Source organism: Lepisma saccharinum, chromosome 20 (genome assembly GCF_977018435.1).
Source record: "Lepisma saccharinum chromosome 20, izLepSacc3.1, whole genome shotgun sequence".
NCBI classification, from domain to species: domain Eukaryota; kingdom Metazoa; phylum Arthropoda; class Insecta; order Zygentoma; family Lepismatidae; genus Lepisma; species Lepisma saccharinum.
In genome coordinates, this window is record NC_139248.1 from 43,534,786 (window position 1) to 43,558,268 (window position 23,483).

The 23,483-nt window shown below is 38.6% G+C and overlaps 1 protein-coding gene and 1 non-coding gene across 3 annotated transcripts in view; both read left to right on the plus strand.

Annotated features, from left to right (window-relative positions):
• Positions 1-23,483, plus strand: part of LOC146003253 (phenazine biosynthesis-like domain-containing protein 1) — an 84,643-nt gene that overhangs the window by 59,603 nt on the left and 1,557 nt on the right. For both annotated transcript variants that reach the window (XM_083141437.1, XM_083141438.1), the window contains exon 6: positions 22,058-22,120. In XM_083141437.1, coding sequence (XP_082997563.1) covers positions 22,058-22,120 — 63 coding nt within the window. The remainder of the gene's footprint in view (positions 1-22,057; positions 22,121-23,483) is intronic.
• Positions 4,820-4,901, plus strand: TRNAR-UCU (transfer RNA arginine (anticodon UCU)). Its single transcript has one exon. It is a non-coding gene; the product is annotated as a tRNA-Arg (tRNA).

Genomic DNA, 23,483 nt, shown 5'->3' on the forward strand with positions numbered 1-23,483 from the left:
TCTTTCATTACATAATAACATACATTATTGCATACATAGTACACTAAGAAACCGTTTATTACCGTTGCATATCGCGGGTTCGAGTACCGGAATCGTCTTCTTTCGTACCATTAACACCCTTCATAGCGGTTCATAAACCGTAAACTCTTATTTTCAATACTATAAACATTAATATTATCGATTTATACATTACATACTTTGCAGTAATGAATATAAAATCATATGCATAGCGTTTAGTACCTCTAATTACCTTTTATATACATATTTTTCATAAAATAAATAATTATATATTCATAAAAGTTATAAATATGAAAATACATAAATGTAAATTATTCTAATGATATGCAAATTTATTCAAATTATGGAAATTAGTTCTTAATTATATATGCCAATTAATTAACACCCGTGCACTAATTGCCACTAGCGTATTCAATGTAACGAGTGCACTCACGGTCCCCGAAATGACGTGTCAATCATACCCCGGCACGGGGCCAAACGTCGTTACGTGTACGGGAGACCGGTCGTGACTCACGGTCCAGTTATCAAGTTCGGTACTGAGACGGTCGTTTATTGTCATACTATTGCGAGGCGGAGATTAATACCTTGAAATGTTACACTGTTTTGTTTACCTTTGATATGTAGATTCGAACATTCATAAAACACTAATAGCATAATATCTGGTACCTGAAAAAACGTCAAATAACAACACTGACGAACGGTAAAAAAGTGAATATATATTGTAACAACAAAGAAATATTGCAATCAACAACTGTTTACAAAGCCTCCTCAAACGCTCACTCATTCACTCTCTCTCTCTTTCACACACATGAGGTATTTTTACATGTGAAGTATGGATACAAATCATGGATCTCATTAACATACCATTCCTTTTAATTTTAAACCTTTATGTGAATTTAGGGCATTTGTCTGCCAGCTCCTGTGCTCTTTTAAATTAACTTAAGTGCCAGCCCTCGGAAAGCGGTTAACTAAGACAATTGGGTCGGCGTGGTTAAATCTTTCGTTCGAATGAACGTATGCATCGAGTCGACATTATACAAGTTCTCGGACGGGGGTATTACACACAAGCCTCTCTCGTCCAATGAGAACAACTACTCAATTACATAGTGATGCAAAAACTTAATTGGCTCCAGCTGCCGGAATACACTAATCAATCGTCGGCGCGAGCAAAAATTACCTTAAAAACCACTATGCAACAAATAATACTATTTCACGCACACGACCTTGCAATAAAAACAACTACGCTTTCCACAATTAAAAGAACTCATCAATCAACTGTTGACAAATTAAATGGCGCGACGGGGCGGTCGGTTACACAAAAGATGGAGCACACTTTGACAATTTATACTAAATATTAAAGAAATGAAATGGAGCTTCTAACTCTGAATGCAGACAATTAAATTAGAACATCTGAACATGAAATTACCCTTTTTTATAACAATACCAAAACAATTTTTAGGCGCGGAAGTTAGGTTTGGGTTTTCCTGAGTAACTTTGCAAATAAGTGAGACGTCGGCGTTAACTGTACGGTGTTGATAATAACGGCGCACGTTTACATGTACATGAGACCCTCTGAAGTATACTGTACCAGACTCTGCTACATGGCGTGGTCCTTCATCTCTCCTGGACGCGGGACTTGCACACGGTTCCTTTGTGGCGAAATTGTCCTCCGAGGTCGATCGCGACGAAGAATAATTGCGACGATATGGTGTACTTGCACCTCCTCAGAACTTCGGGCGTTCCTCTTGTCACTAGCGTCGGTTGTACGTGGTCACGCGCCGGTCAGGAATCTCTCTGGTGGCGGGCTTCGATTCGGCGTCGTTCTGGAAGCGTCGTTCTGGAGTCGTCCTTCAATCTCTCCCTCTGGCTTCGATCGGCGTCGTTCTGGAGTCGTCCTTCAATCTCTCTCTCTGGTGACGTCCTTCGGGCTTTGGTTGGGACGTCGATCTGACAGCGTCCTTCGGGCTTTGGTTGGGACGTCGATCTGACAGCGTCCTTCGGGCTTTGGGCAGTGTTTGGTTTCGGCGTCGTCTGACTGGTTTCGGCGTCGTTGCAGGCGTCAGGGAAGCGACGGCCTCCCTTCTCAATCTTCTTTAGCCCTCCATCCTTATGTAGTCCACGCTTGGCAAAAACAAATCACCGCGTAATCTTCACCAAAATAAGGCGCACACTGGTATCCCTCTATCTGCGATTCGCTCACGGCACGTAAGGAAACAAAGTCCACGGACACAAAACAATGATCACGGGAGAGTGTAGCGCGGAGATGCTCTCTCTGTGAAATCCGGGTAAAAAAACTGTCTCTGGGGTGGTAGCACCGCATATATATAAGAGATTCAAATTCGTCCGTTGAAACCCACGCTAAGGTGGCTTGGCTTCGCTTTCTCAGGGGATGGAAATGACCTCTCTCCATTGTCTAGAAACGCGGTCAGCGACGCGTCCTGGATCCTTGCAGGCTTGAGCTCCAGCTGGTCTTCCTGGTCATCCGTGAACATGGGTTCGAACGCCTGCTGCGACTCGAGCCCGGTAGCGGCGAAAATAATCTTCCCTTATCTTCGCGTTGGTGCAAATATGTCATGTTCTAAGCCGAAAAGACAGTTCCGCTGTCACTCAAGAAAAACCCGTCCCCAGTTTCCGACGTCTGGCTCGGATACAAGTTTATTCACAAAATTAGATCAAACCTCACAATTTCATGTTTGTGCATAAAATGAATCAATAAACAAAAAATAATTTATATCGAACTGCGTTTCACATGTCACTAGATACCGTGATAACTAATTGCCACTAGCGTATTCAACCACTACTTGCGTTTTGTTGTTCTTCCTGTCTTTCTGCTGTCTTCTGTTCTTTAATGTCATTGGTGCGTACCACGCCATCCTATACGACTACTTCTCTCACTGATTCCGGTTTGGAGTTTTCTTCCTTAGTTACCAAACATGGTGTACCATCTTCCTGTGGGATCTTCGAAGCCGTCACTGCCACTTCTGCTTCTTTCGTGGTGTCTTCTACGGGGTTGGTAGGTGTTCCGTCCTTCTGGGGGTTAGGGTGTATTTCTGTATGTATTTCAGTTGATTCCAGCTGATTCTCAAGGCTAGTAGAAGGTGTTTCACTGGATGGAACTTCTTGGTATGGTCCTTCTCGTTGTTGCGCCACTTGACTGTAGTTTCGTCCGTGCCTGAGCGGAACTCTCAGGACAGTGGGTTGACGAAGGTCACACATCCTACGTTCGTGACCAGGCTGGTGACAAATCTGGCACGTCCGCTGCTGTCCATCATAGATAACGTGACACTGAAACGAACGGATTACTAGAAATGAAGGTATTGGTTTTGTGACTTCCATTTTAGCCACTCGCACTCCATTATACACTGGGTATAGAAAGTTCCCCGACCATTGTTCTTTGTCTACACTATCGACAGTTCCAAATTCTCGCAGTTTTTCTTTCACGCTATCATCGTCCATTTCCAATGTGAGATTAAAGACACGCACAAATTTCACTTCCCTTCCCGCATCTTCACACTATTACCATCAGCGTAACGAAACTCCATGTCAGGCCCATGTTGTTCTAATAGTTTTCTCATTGTCGCTTCTCTCACAAATTTAATATACACACAACGCAAAATTGTCGGGAGTTGTATTCCCATCAATTCGTCAACATGCAGACGGAATTGTCCGTGAATAAATTCATGTATATCGTTGCCAGCGGTTTAGGAGCATTCACTGGAAAGCTTATCTTTATCGTATTTAAACTATTCATTTCGTTATTCTTACTTGCCACTATAGTACTTACTGGTTTATCGATTTGTATCGTATTTTACAAGTCCAATTTTTCAGACGTAGTTGACTCACTAGCTGCACTCGGGGAACGCACTACCAGAGAACGATATCAGCACGTCTAACACCAACGGCGTCCACCGAGGAACTACACTGACTGAGCTAGCCGGGCTTACAGCTACAGTATGGCAATAGTTTGTCACACCTCTACATAGCATTGTGGCAGAAGTAGAAGGATATTTTTGAGCTAATATGTGATATTTTTTCTACAGTTGATTAGATTAAATTAGATAGACACGTTCAATTTTAAGACTCAATGGTAATTATTAATACCATTATTTCCGAGGCTGTACTAGATTAGGAAGAACGGGATTGTGTTCTTAAATATATTCGGATCATACCACCGTTACGAGAAAGCATGGCAAGTGTTTTGGGGAAACAACTGATGAATCATTTTCCAAAAAACAAGTTTTTAACACACCCTGACAGGGACACGAACCCTGTACCGTCAGGTTAAAAGCCTAACGCTCTACCGACTTTTTTTCTTTTTCATTTCTTTTTAAAAGGAATATCCCTATTCGGCAGTATCCCCCGTCATTCACACATTCGTACACTTTAACACATGTCAATTCCCACTTTATTTACATTGTTTCTCATTATTCAGACGAACACAAACATCCAAGCCCGAACGGGATTCGAACCCGGGACCTCTGGCATTGCAGCGCGCTGCGCTAACCATTCCGCCACAGAGGCCGACACCACTCGGCCACAGGGTCTGGCACTGAGCTATTTGGAATTCGGACACATAATATCCCTTTGGTTGCAATATACGGTCGACTTCATAAATTTAATGAAAACACTTCAGACACAGCCATCAGAGGATCATTCTATTTACTTACTCTTACAAATAAAAATGCCAACCAAATTATTTTTTAGAAAAGTATCCACAAAGATTTTACACAACAAACCATTGAGATTCGAAGCTGAACAATTTACAGAAATACCCATTACGATACCTTTGATAGCATCACTGGACGAGGTGGCCGGGTGGTTAAGGCGTTGGACTTCTAATTCAATGGGTTCTGCCTCCGTGGGTTGGAATCCCATCCTCGTCTTTACAATTTTTTTTCTCACTATCAAGGATATTATTGATTTCTTATACGATTTGTGGAAGCCCCGCGTTCGTGCTTTCCTGGAGAAGTTGTTTTTAATTTACGGTATCGTCCACCTGCAACCGCGAAAGGTTAGCCGGTTTTACCCTGTAAGTAGTACTTTTCCTCTTGTTTTTCCCACGCCTACGCAGGGTGCGAAATAATTTTAAACTGGTGGTGGGGGGGGAGAAAGATCATAATCTACAAACCTCTCACCCCACAAACATACATATATATTATACGATATACATATTTATAATGTTATTAAAAGTAAAAATAAATTACTAAATTAGTAATTAAAAATAGTATTATTATTAATTACACACAAAGAAATGAAATTGTTACTTTTATGTACGTACGTATATCAGATATTATAATGTAGAAAACTATTTCCTTTACTAACTGATTAAAAATGTTAATAAATTATGAAATAGTAAGTGGTTTTATTATGTGTAAGTTTTTATTTAGTTTTTGATATACGTTAATAGAAATCAATTAGATTTCATAGTTATTATTATTTGGCATTCTTGTTTTACTTTTATTGTGCGTAATGATGTACATTTGTTAATGATCTCTTGAGAGAGAAAAAGCATTGAACACTCACAACTACACAAATTTGTGTATGTATTCGATATTATTCTTAGTACAGTATATTTGAAATTAAAAGTAATTGCTTATCTTTTGTTTGTTGTAACAAAATCTCTTCCTCCGGAAATATTTGTTGGGGGGATTTTTTAGGTCAAGATTGTTGGTGGGTGGGGGATCCCGCCCAGGATTTCGCACCCTGCTAACCATGCACTTAAACACCTTTAATTGATTGATTCAGTGTGTTGTAAGTCCACTTTATACATGGAAAGACTAATCGGAACTGGACCCGCAGTTTGAAGTGGGATCCGACCACTATATGACTCCACCGGGTATCGAACCCAGGACCCCTTCATTACAAGGCGACGACGTTCCCAAGACGTCTTCGGTGAGGCCTTGAAATGCTCGCATAGGGGGGGAGGAAGTTCCATGGGATACTTACCGAGAGATCGATGGGGACCAAATGACGGATGACAGAATGTATTTGGGACATAGGAGAGAAAGCAGGGACAAAACTTTAAACGCTGGGGGGAGGGCGCTGTTGGATCTCTGTGCGATACACAAGATGCAGATATTAAACGGCAAATTTTTCGATGATCAACCAGGACACTTTACATACGTGGGGGAGGGGGGAAGCAGCACAATCGACTATACCATATGCTCACTCGATATGCTGAAAGAAATCAGGGATTTTCGTGTGCATGCCCAAACGCAATCCCATCATATGCCTCTCGAATTCTCCCTCCAGTACAAAATAAACGGGAAGGCAGTTTTCAATAACAGTAATACGAAACTCAAGACAGAGCCGGGAAAAAATATACGTAAATACATATGGACAAAGGAGGGGGAGGAACGATACGTGGGTTTTATGGGGGATGACATAACAAAAATGATGCGTGAACGCATGTGCGCAGCCTTAGACGAATCCAATATAGACGAAGCGGTCCAGCTGGGATATCATATCTTCGAACGTGCAGGAAGAAATATGGTAAAGGGAGGGGGGAAGGGGGACGGACCAGTAAAGACAGGGTGGTACAACGGGAAGTGTAAAGCGATGAAAAAGAAACTAGATCACGCGTTAAAAGGGTATAGATACTTAAATAGCATGGAAACCAGAAACAACTATATATCTAGTAGAAAGGCTTATAATAACATTTTAACGGAAGAAAAGGAGAAATGGGAACAGGGAAATTTTGAAGATATAAAAAAGGCCGTAGCAGAAAAGAATAACACCGCTTTGTGGGGCATATTACGGAAATTACGGGGCCAAAAGAGCAACTGGGCACATATTGAACCTTACATCTGGGAAGCACACTGCCGTCGTGTCGTCGGGGGAGAAGGGGGGCCACCACGCCTAGAAGTTACGCGGGAAATATACTTTTTAGGGGATTTCGTTCCGATTCTCGACGAAGATATAGGGGTCGATGAGATAAAAATAGCGATAAGGAAACTGAAAAAGGGGAAAGCGGCAGGACTTGACTCCATTGGGGCGGAATTTTTCAAAGCCAACGAAACTGACATTCATATGGTGGAAGCACAAAGCAAACTAATGGACAAGATTTTTAAAGAGGGGTACTTTCCGAAGGACTGGGCAAGCTCCATAATCTGTCCTATTTATAAAGGGAAAGGGGACAGAAATGACGCAAATAATTTCAGGGGCATTTCTTTATTACCTATATGGAGTAAAATTTACACACACATCTTAAACCGTAGGATCCAGAAATGGACAGAAATATTCGACAAAATCTCACCACTACAAGCGGGCTTCAGGAAAGGGTACAGCACGGTAGACAACATATTCATATTACAAACACTAGTACAGAGGAAAATTAAACAGAAGCGGGGGAAATTATACGCATGTTTCATTGATTTTGAAAAAGCATTTGATAAAGTTCATAGGGAAATTTTGTGGGGAAAATTGTATGAGAAGGGAATGTCCGCGCGCATGATCAGAGCACTGCAAGCAATATATGCGAGGGTAGAATTCGGAGTAAGATGCGAAGGAAACCAAGTCTCGGCACTACAGCCTTCGCTCAGGGGACTGAAACAAGGATGCATCCTATCACCAGTGCTATTTTCAATGTTCATAGATTGGGTAGCGCATGAAATTAAAATGGATCAGGATTCTATCCCATGTATAGGAGTGCAAAGTATACCAGTCCTTATGTATGCAGACGACATAGTCATCTTGCCCGAGACAATAGAGGGTCTTCAAAGGGGCATAGACAGCATATATGAGGGGTGCATCAAATATAAAATGAAGGTAAACATTAAAAAGACAAAAATCATTGCTTTCAAAAATGGCTACATATTTAGCAGACAGGAGACATGGACGTACGGGGGGGATTTAATCGAGCGGGTTAAAAACTTCACATACCTGGGGGCATCACTCTCCATGACAGGGAGTTGGACACACCACATAAGGGCAAGAAAAACTAAAACAAAATTTGCAATAGAACAAGTCATAAGGACAATAAACAAGGCACCGCAAATGCCTTTCCCGGTCATTCAAAACCTCTATTCATCAATAGTATTAGGTACATTAAACTATGGAATAGAACTGTGGGGGTTAAGGGGGGACAACACAATAATTGGCATACAAACAGAATTTTATAAGAGAGTAATGGGCGTAAGCAGAGGCACGGCCAATTGTGGGATTCTTAAGGAATTGGGACTGAACAGAGACACGGTACAAGCACGGATGAGGGTTGTTGGATGCGATTATCACAAGAGGGCCAAACTACGCTGAGGGGACAATGTTTGGAAATACAGACAAGGGAGGAAAACGTTTCCAGCTGGGGTCTGGAAGTGAAAAATATCTTATATAATAGCGGAATGGGTTGGGTATGGGAAGAGGGAGGAAGGGGGGGCATCTCATCAGAAAATCAAATCAGAAACAGGTTACTCGACATAGACAAACAAGAAATAATAGCAGACTGCCAAACAAAGACCTCAATCAGGGAACAGTTAAGAGTAAGAGAATGGGGGAAAGCGAAATATATCCAGGTTGTGGGAAAAAATGAAAGAAGCGCGCTGGCATGGTTCAGACTAGGGGGATGGAAACAACTAAGAAAGATAAACGAATCAGGGGAAACGATATGTCCTTTGTGCGAGGGGGAGGAGACGGACAAGCATATCCTACTGAACTGCCCTTCTACACGTGACCTAAGGGACAAATGGATGAAAAACTGAACAGGCAGGGAGGTGATAGAAGTGGTAGACGACAGAATAAAGATAAAGGAAGCGGGGCAGCAAGTGGGGAAATACCTGGGAGAAGTAAGAGAACGGCGGGGGAAAGCTATTAGAGAAGGCAGCGAAATGAGTGATCATGCTCCAGACGAGCCATCTTTATAGTGTAAGTGTGTGTAAAGCAAAATGTAGGCGTGTTTTGGTGATAGTGCAGGAAAAGAGAAGTGAGGAGAAAGACTGGAAGAAGAACTGCCGAGGGAGGGGAAGAATGTGTATATAGGGGACAAAGTAAGAGACAGCTTAAAAGAAAACTAAATGTAACAAAATAGTGTAGAAAAATCAAAAATATGTAGTGCGTACAGCCTATGGCTCGCACAAAAAGAAAATAAATAAAAAAAACAACTTCTTTTTCGGTTTTTCATATTGGATCATGGCATCTTCACTTACGTTAAACAAAAGAAAACAGCTGAGTTATTAGTAGGGAACGGAACTTTATGTGCTAAAAAACTCAGAAATATTTATTTTTTATGTGTCATAAATGTTGAAAATATGTGATAAAAACAGGAAAATATGTGACAAAAATAAAAACATTTGGTAACAAAAACAAACTATAACATGCATTTTAAACACCTGAAATCAGTTTCTAAATGATTACCTCTTAGTGAGCTATTTTTTGGAAGAGTTGCAGTGGATCACCATAGTTTGTTTCCAAATTCTCCATTGTAAATCTGTCACGATTATCTCTAAATAGCATCTTATATTGTGAGAAAGATCGCTCCACGTCACAAGAAACAATTCTTGCATATTTGAAGCACGAAATGTCACTAACGCTGAAGTTTTCCAAAGCTTCCTCTTCCTCTACTTCACTTTCCAAAACACGTGCAATTTGGCACAAAGTTTGAAAACCTTGTTTTTTCCCAAAAAATTCTGTACATTTAGACATTTGCACTCGTGCGTTAGATCCAGTGAATTCTTTCAGTTTCGTTTCTACTATACGCGGACGATTCAAGCTTTCGTATGGAATTGGAGAGAAAGGACAGGTTTCTTGAGATGTATGCCAATTCGACTTTTAAGGAGGGCTCCATCAACAGTTCTTGCAGAATTCTTCTTTGTCGAGATCATTTACAACAGATACAATTTTTTCAAAGTTCTGGGCATAACATCTGCATCCAACCAAGTGCCCCATCGCGTAACTACAGGTGTAGGGGGAAGGGGAACTTCAGGACATTTTTGTTTAAAAATGTCTATTCTTCTAGGCGACTTGATAAAAACTTTCTTCCCATTTGAAACCAGTTCATCGACATTGGGATAAAGAGCTCTTATCTTTTCACATATTCTATGCAACGCATGAGCCACACATGTAACGTGCACCATTTTGGGGTAGCTAACAGCAAGGCCTACTGCATGTAAGCTGCAGCATCTGTCAAGAGAAGAACTTTGTCAAATTTTATGCCTTCCGGCCACAATAGCTGCATTGCTTCATTAAAAAGCCTTGCTATCGTTACGTGTAGCCAGCACCAGCTACTTACAGCTATTTTCTCCCAATAGGATCGTAGGCGAGGTGCCAGAAGTCTGCCAGCGAGGGTGCTTAAAGACAAAACAAACCTAACACTCTCGATATGAAAGAGGTGCGGAGAATAAACATTTTTCCTTCGAGGATTTCGAGGTAGATGAAGTCAATGAGCGATTTTATGCATTTAAAATGAAAATTCGCAAAATATGTATTTACATACGGAAAACTGGAAAATATGTGTTTTTATGTAAAATAAAATTTGCTGTGTTGACATATAAGGCTATGATCAGAATTTTGGCAAAAATGAGGGTCTCTATCTTATCGCAGAAAAAACATTTATTTACCTGAAGTTCCTTTCCCTAGTTATTAGCATCCAGGCTGCAAGAAAAACATTATAGCCTACTGCACTGATAAGCAAAAGTGTCATTTCCGAAAGTGAGAGCAGATTTTTGTGGACTTCATTTCACAGGACAATCACTCTGTTTACTCTCATGATAACTCAGGTCTTCTCACCCAATTAGAACTTACCTCATGTAGTCCAAAGAATGGCGATCACTTTTCGACAGCTCTAAGCAGAGTATTGTGTTTTCTTGCACAAGGAGAATGTTTATGGATCAGTTGATCACTTAGTTCATCTGCGAGAAGAACATAGTGACATAAAATAGCATGTGAAAGGCGACTGGACAAGAATATGATGGCAGACTACTGCTACCAGCGAGATTGCCCTGAGTAAGTCCACAAAGCAAGAGCTACAGGCTCAAATTCTTGCCTGAATAGAACATATTTGAACTTTGCATGCCATCCATATTAAATGTCTTATATTGCCTTCCGTCTATATGTAGACACATGCGTTATTTTTTTTTAAGAAAGTCTTAAATTAATAATAATTTTTTATTGAATACATGTTTAATACTCGAAAAAGTGCCTTTATCTTGCCGTATTTTCAAACTGTATGTGATGCACTTACACGTTTTTGTGAATACATGAAGAATATCTTCGCCAAGATGGTACCCAACTTTAAAATGTTGAATTGAATTTTAAAAAATGAATATCAACGAGAAAAATTAAAATGTGGAATTGCAAAAATCTAGAGCTTACAGAGAAAAACTAACCTCAGATTTGAAATCAGCGCACCTAAATTAGGTTAGAACAAGTGCTGTAGCATTGCAACAAAAATTTTGTTCCCCAGTGAATTGATGGCGCGAAGGATATAGAGAGTTGCAGTTTAGGTGATATATTATTCAATTATCCTTTAAAACTAGACATTTAAATGAGGATTCTCAGCCAAACAATCTTTATGCGAGGGCTGCTGGAAGAGTTTCTGTAAACTACCACCAACAGTAGCGCTAGTGTTCCGCTATTATAGAAATCGGAAGAATAGACCTTTTTTATGTTTAAATTGTCTTTGATTGTTTGTTTATGCCTATTCGTTTATTTTTCACAGCAGTTTGAAGAACGTGTGAGAAATGGAAATCTCTCGTGAACACTTTCGGGCAATGATTTTTTATGATTTCAAATGTAGTTTTACACCGAAACAATGCACAGAAGGACAGCCCGAGACCTTATGCTACTTTGGAAAATTTTTAACGGAAAACTTTGATCTCCTCTGTGGCTTTCACAATTCAAAATACGCATTCCGAACATTAAAACGCGACCCAAGCATGGAACCTTCTATGTGAGCAAAGCGCGAACAAATATCATGAAAAGGTCACCTATTTGGAGAATGAGTGCGGTCTACAATGCTATGGAGAAATGGAATAAGAGCATAGATTTGTTCACAATGTCATATTCACAATTCAAGAAAACCGTTATGAATACATTGCCTATAAAAATAGATGGAAATATGTTATGAAACTCTACAGTATTGTTATTCTATGTATTGTATAATAAATTGTACTATTCTATTACAATATGAACTCTGTAAATTGGTGTAAACCTGTTGAGTTCAATATAATAAATAAATAAATAAATAAATAAATGCATTGAGCGACTTCATTTGGCTTTTGGGGATGAAACACCATCCAATAGGACTGTGTACAATTGGTTTTCCGAATTCCAGCATGGCTGCACATTTCTCAGTGATGAATTTCGTGATGGTCGTCCATCCACGTCTGTTGTTGTCAGTAATGTTGATGCTGTGCGTGAAATGATTGAGAGAGATCGACATGTGACATACCGTGAGATTCAGGCATCCTTGAACATTGACACGAAAGCAATACATACGATTTTGCATGGTCATTTGAACGTACGGAAACTTTCAAGCCGTTGGATCCCACACAACTTGACCGAAGCTAAAGAAACAGGCTCGTGTAAATTGGTGTAAAGAAATGCTCAAAAAATTCAACCGAGGCAAGTCAAATTTGGTGCTTTACAGGGGATGAAACTTGTATCTATTCATACGAACCTGAAACTAAACAGCAATCCACTGTTTGGGTGTTTCAAAGTGAGCCGAAACCAACAAAAGTTGTTCGTTCGAGGAGTGCTGCCAAGCAAATGATTGCTTGTTTCTTCGGTTCTACCGGACATGTGGCATCAATAGCTTTAGAAGATCGAAGGACTGTAAATGCTGAGTAGCATACAACAATTTGTTTGCCAGAGGTCATCAATGAATTGTGTAAAACAAACCCAAATCGTCGCATTATTCTTCCCCACGACAACGCCAGTTCCCACTCAGCACACCGAACTGTTGATTTTTTGTCCAGTAAAAATGTCGAATTAATGACTCATTGTCCGTACTCACCTGATTTATCACATAATGACTTCTTTTTGTTCCCACACATGAAAAATAAGATGTGTGGTGAGCGATTTGCGTCGCTTGAAGCAGCTGTCGGCTCATTCCGAACAGCGGTTTCTGAGGTATCAGCTTCAGAGTGGAAAAAATGCTTTCAAAATTGGTTTGAGCGTATGCAAAAGTGTATCTATCTTAAGGATGAACACTTTGAAAAAAATAAAGCCATTCCCAGAACTTCACATGTCTTTTTTTATATTAATGACAGAAACTTTTCCAGCAGCCCTCGTATAACCCTGGACAAGTGGCTTCAAAAGGACACCAAGTATGACACTCGAAGCAGGTTTTATAAGATCATTTTGCAAATGCATTCTTTAATTTTCTTTCTCAAATTCAATAAACTAAGTTTGTTCGCTTGACACCTGAATTTTATTATTAACAAACTCTTTAATCAAAAGAAATGACCATTTTGTAATCTGTGACTTTAACAAACAGTACTATGAGAAAATAATTATAATCAAATAAAAATTTTCAAATAATTTCCAATCTTCAAGAGATGATTGATTGATTGAGTTGGTGTTTTAAGACCACTTTACGCACAGTAAGGCTAATCTGAACTGGACCTACAGTTTAAAGTGTGATCTGAACCACTAGGTGCCTTCACCGGGTGTCGAATCCGGGCCAAGAGATGACTAAGATTTATTGTTGTTATATTACCACGATAATCTTCCTATGAGTTACTTGAAACAACAAATAAGCTTATTCCTTCTATAGGAAATATTTGCTTTAGTGTCTCCGTATGTGAAGATTTACTATGAGCTGGCAACTGTGAAAGGTTTTTGTTTTAAAAGCCTGGCAGTAGTCTGTTTTCTTTCTATTGCAAGATGTTGTGACATATGTACGTACATATACCGGGTGTACAAAAAAGAATGTCCTAGTTTTGAACCTCTGTTATTTCATACGTACAATAATGATATATATATGAAACGAAAGAGTAACACTCACAGTTTTTTGGTTCACAAATGTTCAATGTGTGACCCTTTTGTGACCCGACACACATCCAAACGATAAGACAGCTCTTCCCACACTCTAACAAGCATGTCTGTAGTGATTGAGGTTACAGCTGTTCGTATTCGTTTCAAATTGCTTATACCAACGTCTCATGTTCTTCGCAAGTGGAGCTTCAACATGGAACTTCGCAGGGAAAGCAGGCTGCACAGATATCACTGATTCACATTTCGCAAAGTTCAGAACACAGAAGGACTTCTGCTCGGGGCTCGCCATCTCGCCTATTCTATTCCTTTGCTACGCCAGCGCCGCCAACCTGGAAAACGGAGAACTAACGAACACCAACAAAATTTCAAACATTCAAGTCACGAATGAACACTGAATGAACACTGTTCACGTATTTTACAAGAAGTTATAACAATTTAAAACTAGGACATTCTCTTTTGTACACACTGTATATATCGGGCAAGTAATGTGAAATCTGCTGTTCTTCATACACGTATAGTTTTCTTGTTATTACTATTTTGTTCTAACGTTAGTTTGTTAATAACTAATTCAACACTTTGCTTTAATTTCTGATGCGCCACTGGTGCGACGTTCATTATATTTATTTGCAAAACTGTCTGATTTCAACATCAAACTATTATTATTTTACATATCAAAGTGACTAATGTCAATCCTATTCAATAATATTCCCTATCACAAATCTCTGCCGAACAAACACTACTGAAAAATCGTTCTGAAAAACCGTTAAATAACCCCTTTAAAACAATTACATCCTACTTAAAATTCTATTTTTAAATAGCTCATTATTAGGGACGTGAAATTTTCGTTTTAACGATAACACCGAAAAGTTGAGGAAAGCAAAATAAAGTGTTTAAAGGAGACAAGTTTTAGATGTATCGGAATCGCGAAATAACGCAAATTATGCCATTTTTCAGAATAACACCGAACTTTGCACTTTAACGCGAAAAACGCTGCGAAATATGCAGTATAAACTGGGATAACATTTATTCTGTTCAAAAAGAACTACCTGTAGCACTATTAGATCTGATGTTTTTAGTCTAATAATTAGAGCCCAGAAGTTTGGCAAAATGCCTCTTTTTATCTACTGCATATGTTGATAAAAATTTTCCGGATATACGTTTTTTACGTTGTTTCGAATGTTTTAGAAGCCTTTTCATTTTGCCTATTTTGCCTATTTGGGACCCCACTGCCTATTTTTAATTATAATGCCTTTTTTTGCCTTTTTCAATGAAATTTGACCATTTTTTTAAAAAATATGTTGGCATTTATTTTTCTTCCGTTTATTATGTGAATAATTTTCGCCTTATTTAAGTAATATTGTACTCACGCATGTTTCAACATTGCTGAAGGAGAAAAGTGTGAGAAAAAAGTATTTCATGCTGAGTCAGGATATTGCCTTTCGGTTAACATTTTCTTGTGCATGATTGACTGCTGAAGTGGAGAGGTTGATTTCGAACACAAAGAAGATATTTCTGAAATCTCCCTCTCGAACCCGAAAATTTCAGGAAGTTGCGCCTGAGCTTAGTTTACCTCCGCAACCAGTCTTGACAAGATGGGGAACCTGGATATCAGCAGCTATATATTATGCTAACAACCTTGAAAAAATCAGTGAGGTGATCGATGCTCTTCCAGAAAATGAAGCGGCTTCAATTCGTGAAGTGAAAAAAAACTCCTGTGCTATTCAGAACTGAAGAATGAACTGTCGTTTATTTTTGCACATCATGGTGCATTGCCAGAGACAATTACAAAGCTAGAAAAAAGAGGTGAGACTCTTGTAGCATCCATGAAAATCTTCGAGGAATCTATGCAGCAGATGATGGAAGTGGCAGGAGAAAAGGGGTCAGCTGTTGCAGAAAAGTGCAAACGTGTAGTTGAAAACAATTTGTGATATTCTAAAAGGTGAAAATGCTGTTACCAAAATGAGTCCAGCTACATTAGCTTGTTTCATGTATGCTCCAATAACTTCTGTCGAAGTAGAAAGATCATTTTCTATTATGAAAAACATTCTCTCTGACAGACGACTATCAATGAATGTTGAGAACTTAAAAAAACAGCTTGTAGTTATGTGTAATCAAGACGGAGAAAATTGAAATGCTCTTCCCAATGTAGATTTTAACATTTTGCCAGAGATTATAGATAAAAATAAGTGACTTCCAAATGTGCCTTTCTTCGCTTTATTTTCCCTTTTTTCATTTTTAGTGCCTATTTTCCACATTATAAATGCCTTTTTGCCTGCCTATTTTAACGAAAATAAATGCCTGAACTTCCGGGCTCTACTAATAAGACTGACAATGATTTGACCTCGTCCTGAAATAGAATTTTCTGCGGGGATATTCCCAGAAGGGAAGTTTTGTAGAAAGTGGAAAATTTTCCGGGAGAAGAATCCGTTGTGTTGCAGGGGAGGGGGTTAGGGGGCTTGTATGTGTGTGTACACAAAACGGTACAAGGTCCAAGGTCGAAGAGGGATTTTTTGGCATTGTTAGAGAAATATGATTTGCATGATTGTATTCAAAGATTTTGGCGATGTCATTCAATAAACATTTCATATTTACTGGCTGATGAGATGAAATAGTTTTCCAAATGGAATAAATTTCGTAATTCGTCACAAAGGTAAGCCTTAAATTTATTTATTTTTTGTAATTAAAACTATAACATTAGTCTCAATTTTCCACAACTAAAGCAATGTGAAAATCTTAAGCGTAGAAGGAACAGAAAAAATGCATGTAAAAATATCACCGATTTTAAATTAATAACACAGAATTTTGCCCTAAACCGTGAAAGATAACACCGAATTGCAGTAAAAAATAACATCGAAATTTAGGGGGAAATAAAACAAAAACTTCACGTTCCTACTCATTATTTATTTCTTTATTGTCGTCGGATGTCGAGGTTTTACAAAAATCTCCCAGAGTAACGCCGTTGCTCTGTCCATTGTCACATAAACTACGAAAGCCTACCGAAATAGCAAGAAAAGCTGATTTCGCCAGCTTTATTCGTTGGATTGGAGGTATGTAGATCACATTTCTCGACTCATATCGTCATTTAGTTGAACGCGTAATAGATATTTGTTCAAGTTTTCTCGGTGTCACTATAGTTCAATAGCTCTTTTTGTGCACGGGTTTGGGTTTCTCTTAGAATGTAAATATACTGTTTATAAATTACGTACTGTTCTAGAAGCATGTACAAATTTGCATACCTAAGAAAAAACTATAGCTTCCCCCCCGGAAATGAAATCGCAAATGCTGAAATCACTGACCCCAAACCAAAAATCTTAATTCGCACACTGTTTGTACTTTTTATGTGTGTAAATTATGATATCTCCCCCCACCCTCCCCAATTTTCAATGATATCGAATCCTGTGTAGAAATGCATTCATTCTTCGTAAAGTCTCACCCGGCCGTTCTTCTTAGAAGCTATTGACCCTGCTACGTTATGTCTTCCTGCTACGCTTTCGTAGCTGATTCGCGGTCCCGTGATCATGAAATCCCATGGATTTCTCCGCTAGTCCCGCATCTTCGTGTAATCTCGACTCCAGCGGCTGCCCCTAATCAGCTAATGTTCTCCCTTATCCCTCCCAGCCCCCTGTTTATCGGTTACTAATCTTCACGGCATCCTCACCACCCGCATTCAAACAAGGAGGACATATCAGCTTCTACTGTAGTAGGAGCTCAGGAGATCGAAGGAGTCCACTTGCCAGAACTTCATGACATCTGGCGGCAAGTGTGCAAAATTTGCATGTCGTAGCTACGACGCCCGGAATAGTAGCCGTTTCGGATAAACGAAATTTTTGAAATTCCGGCGTATATTGTATTAACTATGTATTCTAACTAACTAACTAACTAACTCTCTAGCCTTCTTAAACCCGAAGGTTCATGGCTGCAGCAACACAGGCCTTCCATCTGTCCCTATCTTGAGCAAGATCTATATACTCTTTTCCATCCCTACCGATTTCCTTTAGGTCCATCTCAACGTTGTCCCTCCATCTTCGTCTTGGCCTTCCTACAGGTCTCTTACCATCTGGTTTCCCAACAAGAATCCTGTAAACTCCTCTTTCCTCTCCCATTCGTGCCACATGGCCTGCCCACCTAAGTCTTCTTGATTTAATTATTCTAATAATATCTGGACATGAATACAAATTATGTAGTTCTAAATTATGTAACCTTCTCCACTCACCTGTCTCCTCATCCCTTTTAGGTCCAAAGATTTTCCTAAGGATTTTATTTTCAAATACTCTCAATTTATGTTCCTCTTTCAATGTAAGGGACCAAGTTTCACACCCATATAATACTACAGGCAAAATTACTGTTTTGTATATTTTAACTTTTAGTTTCTTAGATATTAAACGAGAAGACAAAAGTTTATGAAGAGAGAAGTAACATGCATTTCCTGAATTAAGCCTACTTTTTATTTCCTCTTTAATATAATTTTCATTTGTTAATATTACTCCTAAGTATTTGAATTTGGAAACTGGTTCAAACAAGTTGTTATCAATAATTAGGTTTTGATTATTACCTAACACTTGGTTTCGGCCTGTAAGCATATATTTAGTTTTCTCTTTGTTAACTTCCAAACCTATCTCTTTAGCAGTTTTGAAAAATATTTTAGCATTATTCTTAATTGTATTCAGATCATCCCCCAGTAAGTCTACATCATCTTCATATGCTAACAACTGAGTCACACCATTTAATTTTAGTCCTTCTTTAGTTTCTTTTACATTCTACATTTTTTAAAAAAAATACAGTGCATATGACGTAGTAAACTTTACGGCACGGCACCGTGTATGGAATAATGTTAATAATGCAGTTACAGTGTATATTATATAGGCCTATATATGTGTGTGTGTGTAAAATATATATGTATATATATATATATAATGCTGTCATGTTAAATATTGATTGGAGCTACGTATTTTTATTTTGTGTGGATTTTAAAAAGTACGTACTAAGAGTTGGTAGAAAAGCGAAATAAAATATAGCCTGAAGTATTAACATGTACGCTATAGGTGAGGCCCAACAACTGCAGATTCGTTTATCCGGCCCAACTAGTTTGATTGATTGATTTGGTTTATTTTAGTTCGCTTTTTTCTGCCACTTTTGGCTAATCGCTAAGATGGGAATGAATTATGATATGATGAAATTGATGAACGAACACTCACAAAGAACATCCATATTCGGTGCAACATCAGTATTCAGGACAACAGTAATAGCGATAATACGAATTTAAAATTTCTGATATATGTACTATTGTATCGCCTTGTAGCTTTTCTTGCAAACCTTAAACGTTAGAAGTGATTTCTCTAATTCGTTCCATATTTTCTTTATTTTCGATTTTCGTAGCATTTCTTCAATTTTTGGCTAATGATGACGATAGGATAAGGATGAGTGATGTTTAGATGAAATTCATGAAGAGACGCTCACAAAAATCACGTCCGGGACTCAATCCTGAGAACTTATGGAGCGAGATCGACTGTCGCCATAGCAACGGCGGACTTGGGTTTACACAACAAATTCTCCACATTCACTCCATATGGCTACCATTGGTAGCGGGTTGCGGGGGAGATATTTCACCACCAATATCAGCAGTTCAGAAACGAAATGGTAGCGTGTATAATACATCAATGTAAAGATGAGATTCGAAAGATTACGTAGATAAAATACAGGTTGCTTGCAGGTGACAAGTTAAAAAGGAAATGAAGAAACAAAAGCAGGTATTTTCCAAGAAAGCGACCGGCAAACAATTGACCGAAACTTATGATTTCTTCGGTTTAGCTACCATTGGCTTGCTGGAGTGTAAAAGCATGTGAAGTCACATGATTCTTTGCATTGTTGATTTTTGAATGACCAGTAGCCTAGTGCAAAGACAGGAAACATGCGTAATATTTGCAATAAAACATATCTGGACAAAAGCCGGAACGCCAACCACATAAGAATACAACGACAATTATTTAACAATAACAAATGCATATCAAGATAACAATGGTATTATTAAATTCTATCTGCCTGTCTCTCACGTCAGCCATTTCAGGGTTCCCATTTACATCTTAAAGGAATAGCACTTTCCAAAATATGTTATTTCTCTAAATTTCCGGAAATACTGAATAATCGTACTCGTAAATAAGTTAATTCTAACCGGATATATTTACTTCCATATATAGATTATCAAGAATTGACATAACATAATGTAATTGTTTCTAAGTGGTTTTATTTATTATAGTACAGAACTGACAATGGTAAACTGACAGCAATAAGAAATAATTCTCCTCTAGAAGCTTATCTTCTCGCTTCTAGGAAATTCACCCCTCTTCCGATATCGATTTGGGCATTTGGGGACTATTCAACGAAAGATTAAACATGTCAAACATGCCACATTGAAATGCCTGGCGCCAGGAACCTACAGATTGTCCACCGACATTTAGTACAAGAACTCTTTCTTTTCCTCTTCATCTATTGTTTTCATTGGAATTAACGTGACAAATGATTGACTTTTGTACATTGTATTAAATAAATAAAATAGATGTTCAATGTCGCAGCAGGAACTGATTTGCCGGAACGGAGTTTCGATGCGTTCCGGCTCATTTTAAGCCCTGAGTATTAGTAATAACAATTTTTATTATTACAGTTATGATCGTTGTTATTGTTATAAATTTATAGATATGGACCAATTTTATTCCACAATATTATTATTTTTTTTTATCCTCGGGCAGATTCTTCTACTCGATCCACAAGATGAGTGAATCTAGCACAACTGTTTTTCATAATTTGTTTTCACATTTCCTGTAGTTAGTGTACTAAAATTGAAATGCATAGTTATTCTAGTTTGTAACTAAATTTTATACACAAAAGTTAGGAAAAATTTTAGTCCTAAAGTTTATTGTGTGACCTCTCACATAAAACTCCAATTTTTTAAATTTTGTAACCGTGAAAACATTTATTCCTTGAATTAAATGGTAGAATGTGAAAACATAACCTTGTTACGGTATTTTACACTATTTTTTCAGCATAATGCCTTTTTTACTTTGGTTATTCAGCTCTTTATTTTTGTTATTAACAATAACTTTTTTTTTTGTAACTTGAAATGAAGTACGTCAATTTCCATGGGTGCCGGTTCGACTCCCCTTCCCGACGCCCATAATTCACGCTAATATCATTTTCTTTCGAGCCCAGCAATTTCCCTGTACTTAATCTTCATCTATTGGAACAAAAATTAAACAAAGAATACTAAATGAAAGTTATCATGTACTGCTGATATTTTTGTTTCGAGGATTTCAAATATTTTCTGTAATTTCATGAAAAATAAATTACAGTAGTTACATGAACTTGTCCACTTGTTGGTCAATTCTGATCGACCTGAAATTCATTACAACAAATTGTTTTCATTCAATTTTTTTGCATAAAGAACCTGATAAGTTGGAATAAGAACGACATAATAATTACGAATAGAGGAAACGGCACATATTGTGTTCAACCCTTTTGTCCTCCTGATAACTTCGTAACAAAGGAATACAAACCACATTGGTTAAATGATATGAAATCTGATTCACATTAACATCTCTTCGGTCACACACGAAGTTATTATTAGGAAAACTGCTGTAGACATTTCCATAAGTGCTAGTCACAACATGTGCGACATCATCTGAGTAGCACTTTCCTTAATATCACATTATTTTTCTTTCATGCTTCGTTGCACCCTTCCTTCGATGACACCTTCTTATCTTACGTATCTAAAACTCTGCAAGTGGTCTTCCTTACGTGCTAACTCTCCCCTCTTCATTGTTTTCGGCTCATCTTTCCAAACTGCAGAAATGCACAATAGCGTTTCGCCATGTGGCCGCGCTTAGCAACCAACCTAGCAACCGGTTGTATAAACCCAACATGGCCGCACCCATGCGCGGGACTAGCAGACGACCCCACCAGCCAGCGGTCCTATTATCTCATCATCTCATGTAGTCGATACTCGAATATGTAAATGTATTTTACTTTAGCAACCAGCAGCTTATTGCTTAGTCTACAATTACGCTTATAACAGTGAAACACTACATGCTTATTAATGTACTGATTCTTGTTGTTTCAGGTTCTGCTCACTCTGTTCTCACTCCCTACTGGTCGAAGGAGCTTGGTACAGACATTATGTTAGGTACGTAGGATCATAGAAAACAATAATTTGTGTTTGATAGAGGATATGTAAACTCACTGTGTGTATAAGGAAGGAATAAGATACAGAAACATATTTTTCTTTATGCGAACAAAAATGTCTTGTTATAAAGCCGCTTACTATAGATACAGCCATGGTAGCTTGCAAGATCATCAGAAATCGACACGTGGCGAGTCGGATAAGTACCTCGGACTTTTGGGAAACATCAGGAGTGTGTGAGTGATCGGTTAGTTCGTATGAACTTTCCAGCCTGACCATTACCTGTCCGTAATTAGAGATCGGTTAGTTCATTGAACTCTCCAGCCTAATTATTGCCAATTTTTGTGGGAGCAGGAAAAGGTTTATTATCCAACATCAGGAGTGTGCAAACGTTCGCGTGGTTGCGCGGTCGATGAGCGCCACCGTTCAGGTGTTGACAGCCAACACTTGCTATCCGGGATGATTGCCTCGCTCTTGCCGTGGTCGTCACCAGATTTCGAGATGCCAGAGGGGTTGCTGCCTCTTCACCGATTGAAGGGGGACTATCCACAACCTGTAAACCCCCAATTGAACATTGTTTTACTGCTACATCCCTAAGTGACATTCTCCTACTAAGTGACATCCAGACACATGCATATATATATTTCGGCCTGTATGTAGGTCCGGTGACGACCCACCATCGTGAGAAAATTGGGGAGCTACGAGTGAGTGGCATAACCCGGTCTCAGAAATCTCCTATAACAGCTGAGGGTTCGACGTGCTGACCCCACGTCACCCCATTGCCGGTTGGATCTCCGCACCTCAAGATAGGACCACAGATAAAGATATTTATCTGTGACAGGACTGTGGGAAGAAAATGGCAGTCGGTAGACAGGCCAAGGCCCTTCCAGGGCTGTCGAGCCACAGGTTAAGTTATAAATACATACACACACACACCCACACACACACACACACAAGCACGCATTGCACTCTATTTTCATCCATTTTGCATCTCACTACTCTATTAGATATTAAAGTGAATTAATTAGAATGTATAGTAACGTTTTTTAATATTATCCTCAAAATATCTGGACTAGACTTCAGTCTCAAAGTGATATCATCAAAATTGAGAATTGAAAACAAAATATTATTATTTTTTAAAGAAAATTTGGAAATGGAATCTTAAATATCTCCCATCTGATTTTACTTGGAAAATATTCATGATTAAAAATATATTACAGACTTCCCATCAATAATATTAAAAGCATTGTAAAGTTATGAAGAAAATGGTGGTAAGATTTATTAAATATATAACTACATAATATGTAAATGTGTTAATTGGGTTCTTTTACATATTTTACTCATTAGGATCAGCTCATTGATGAGA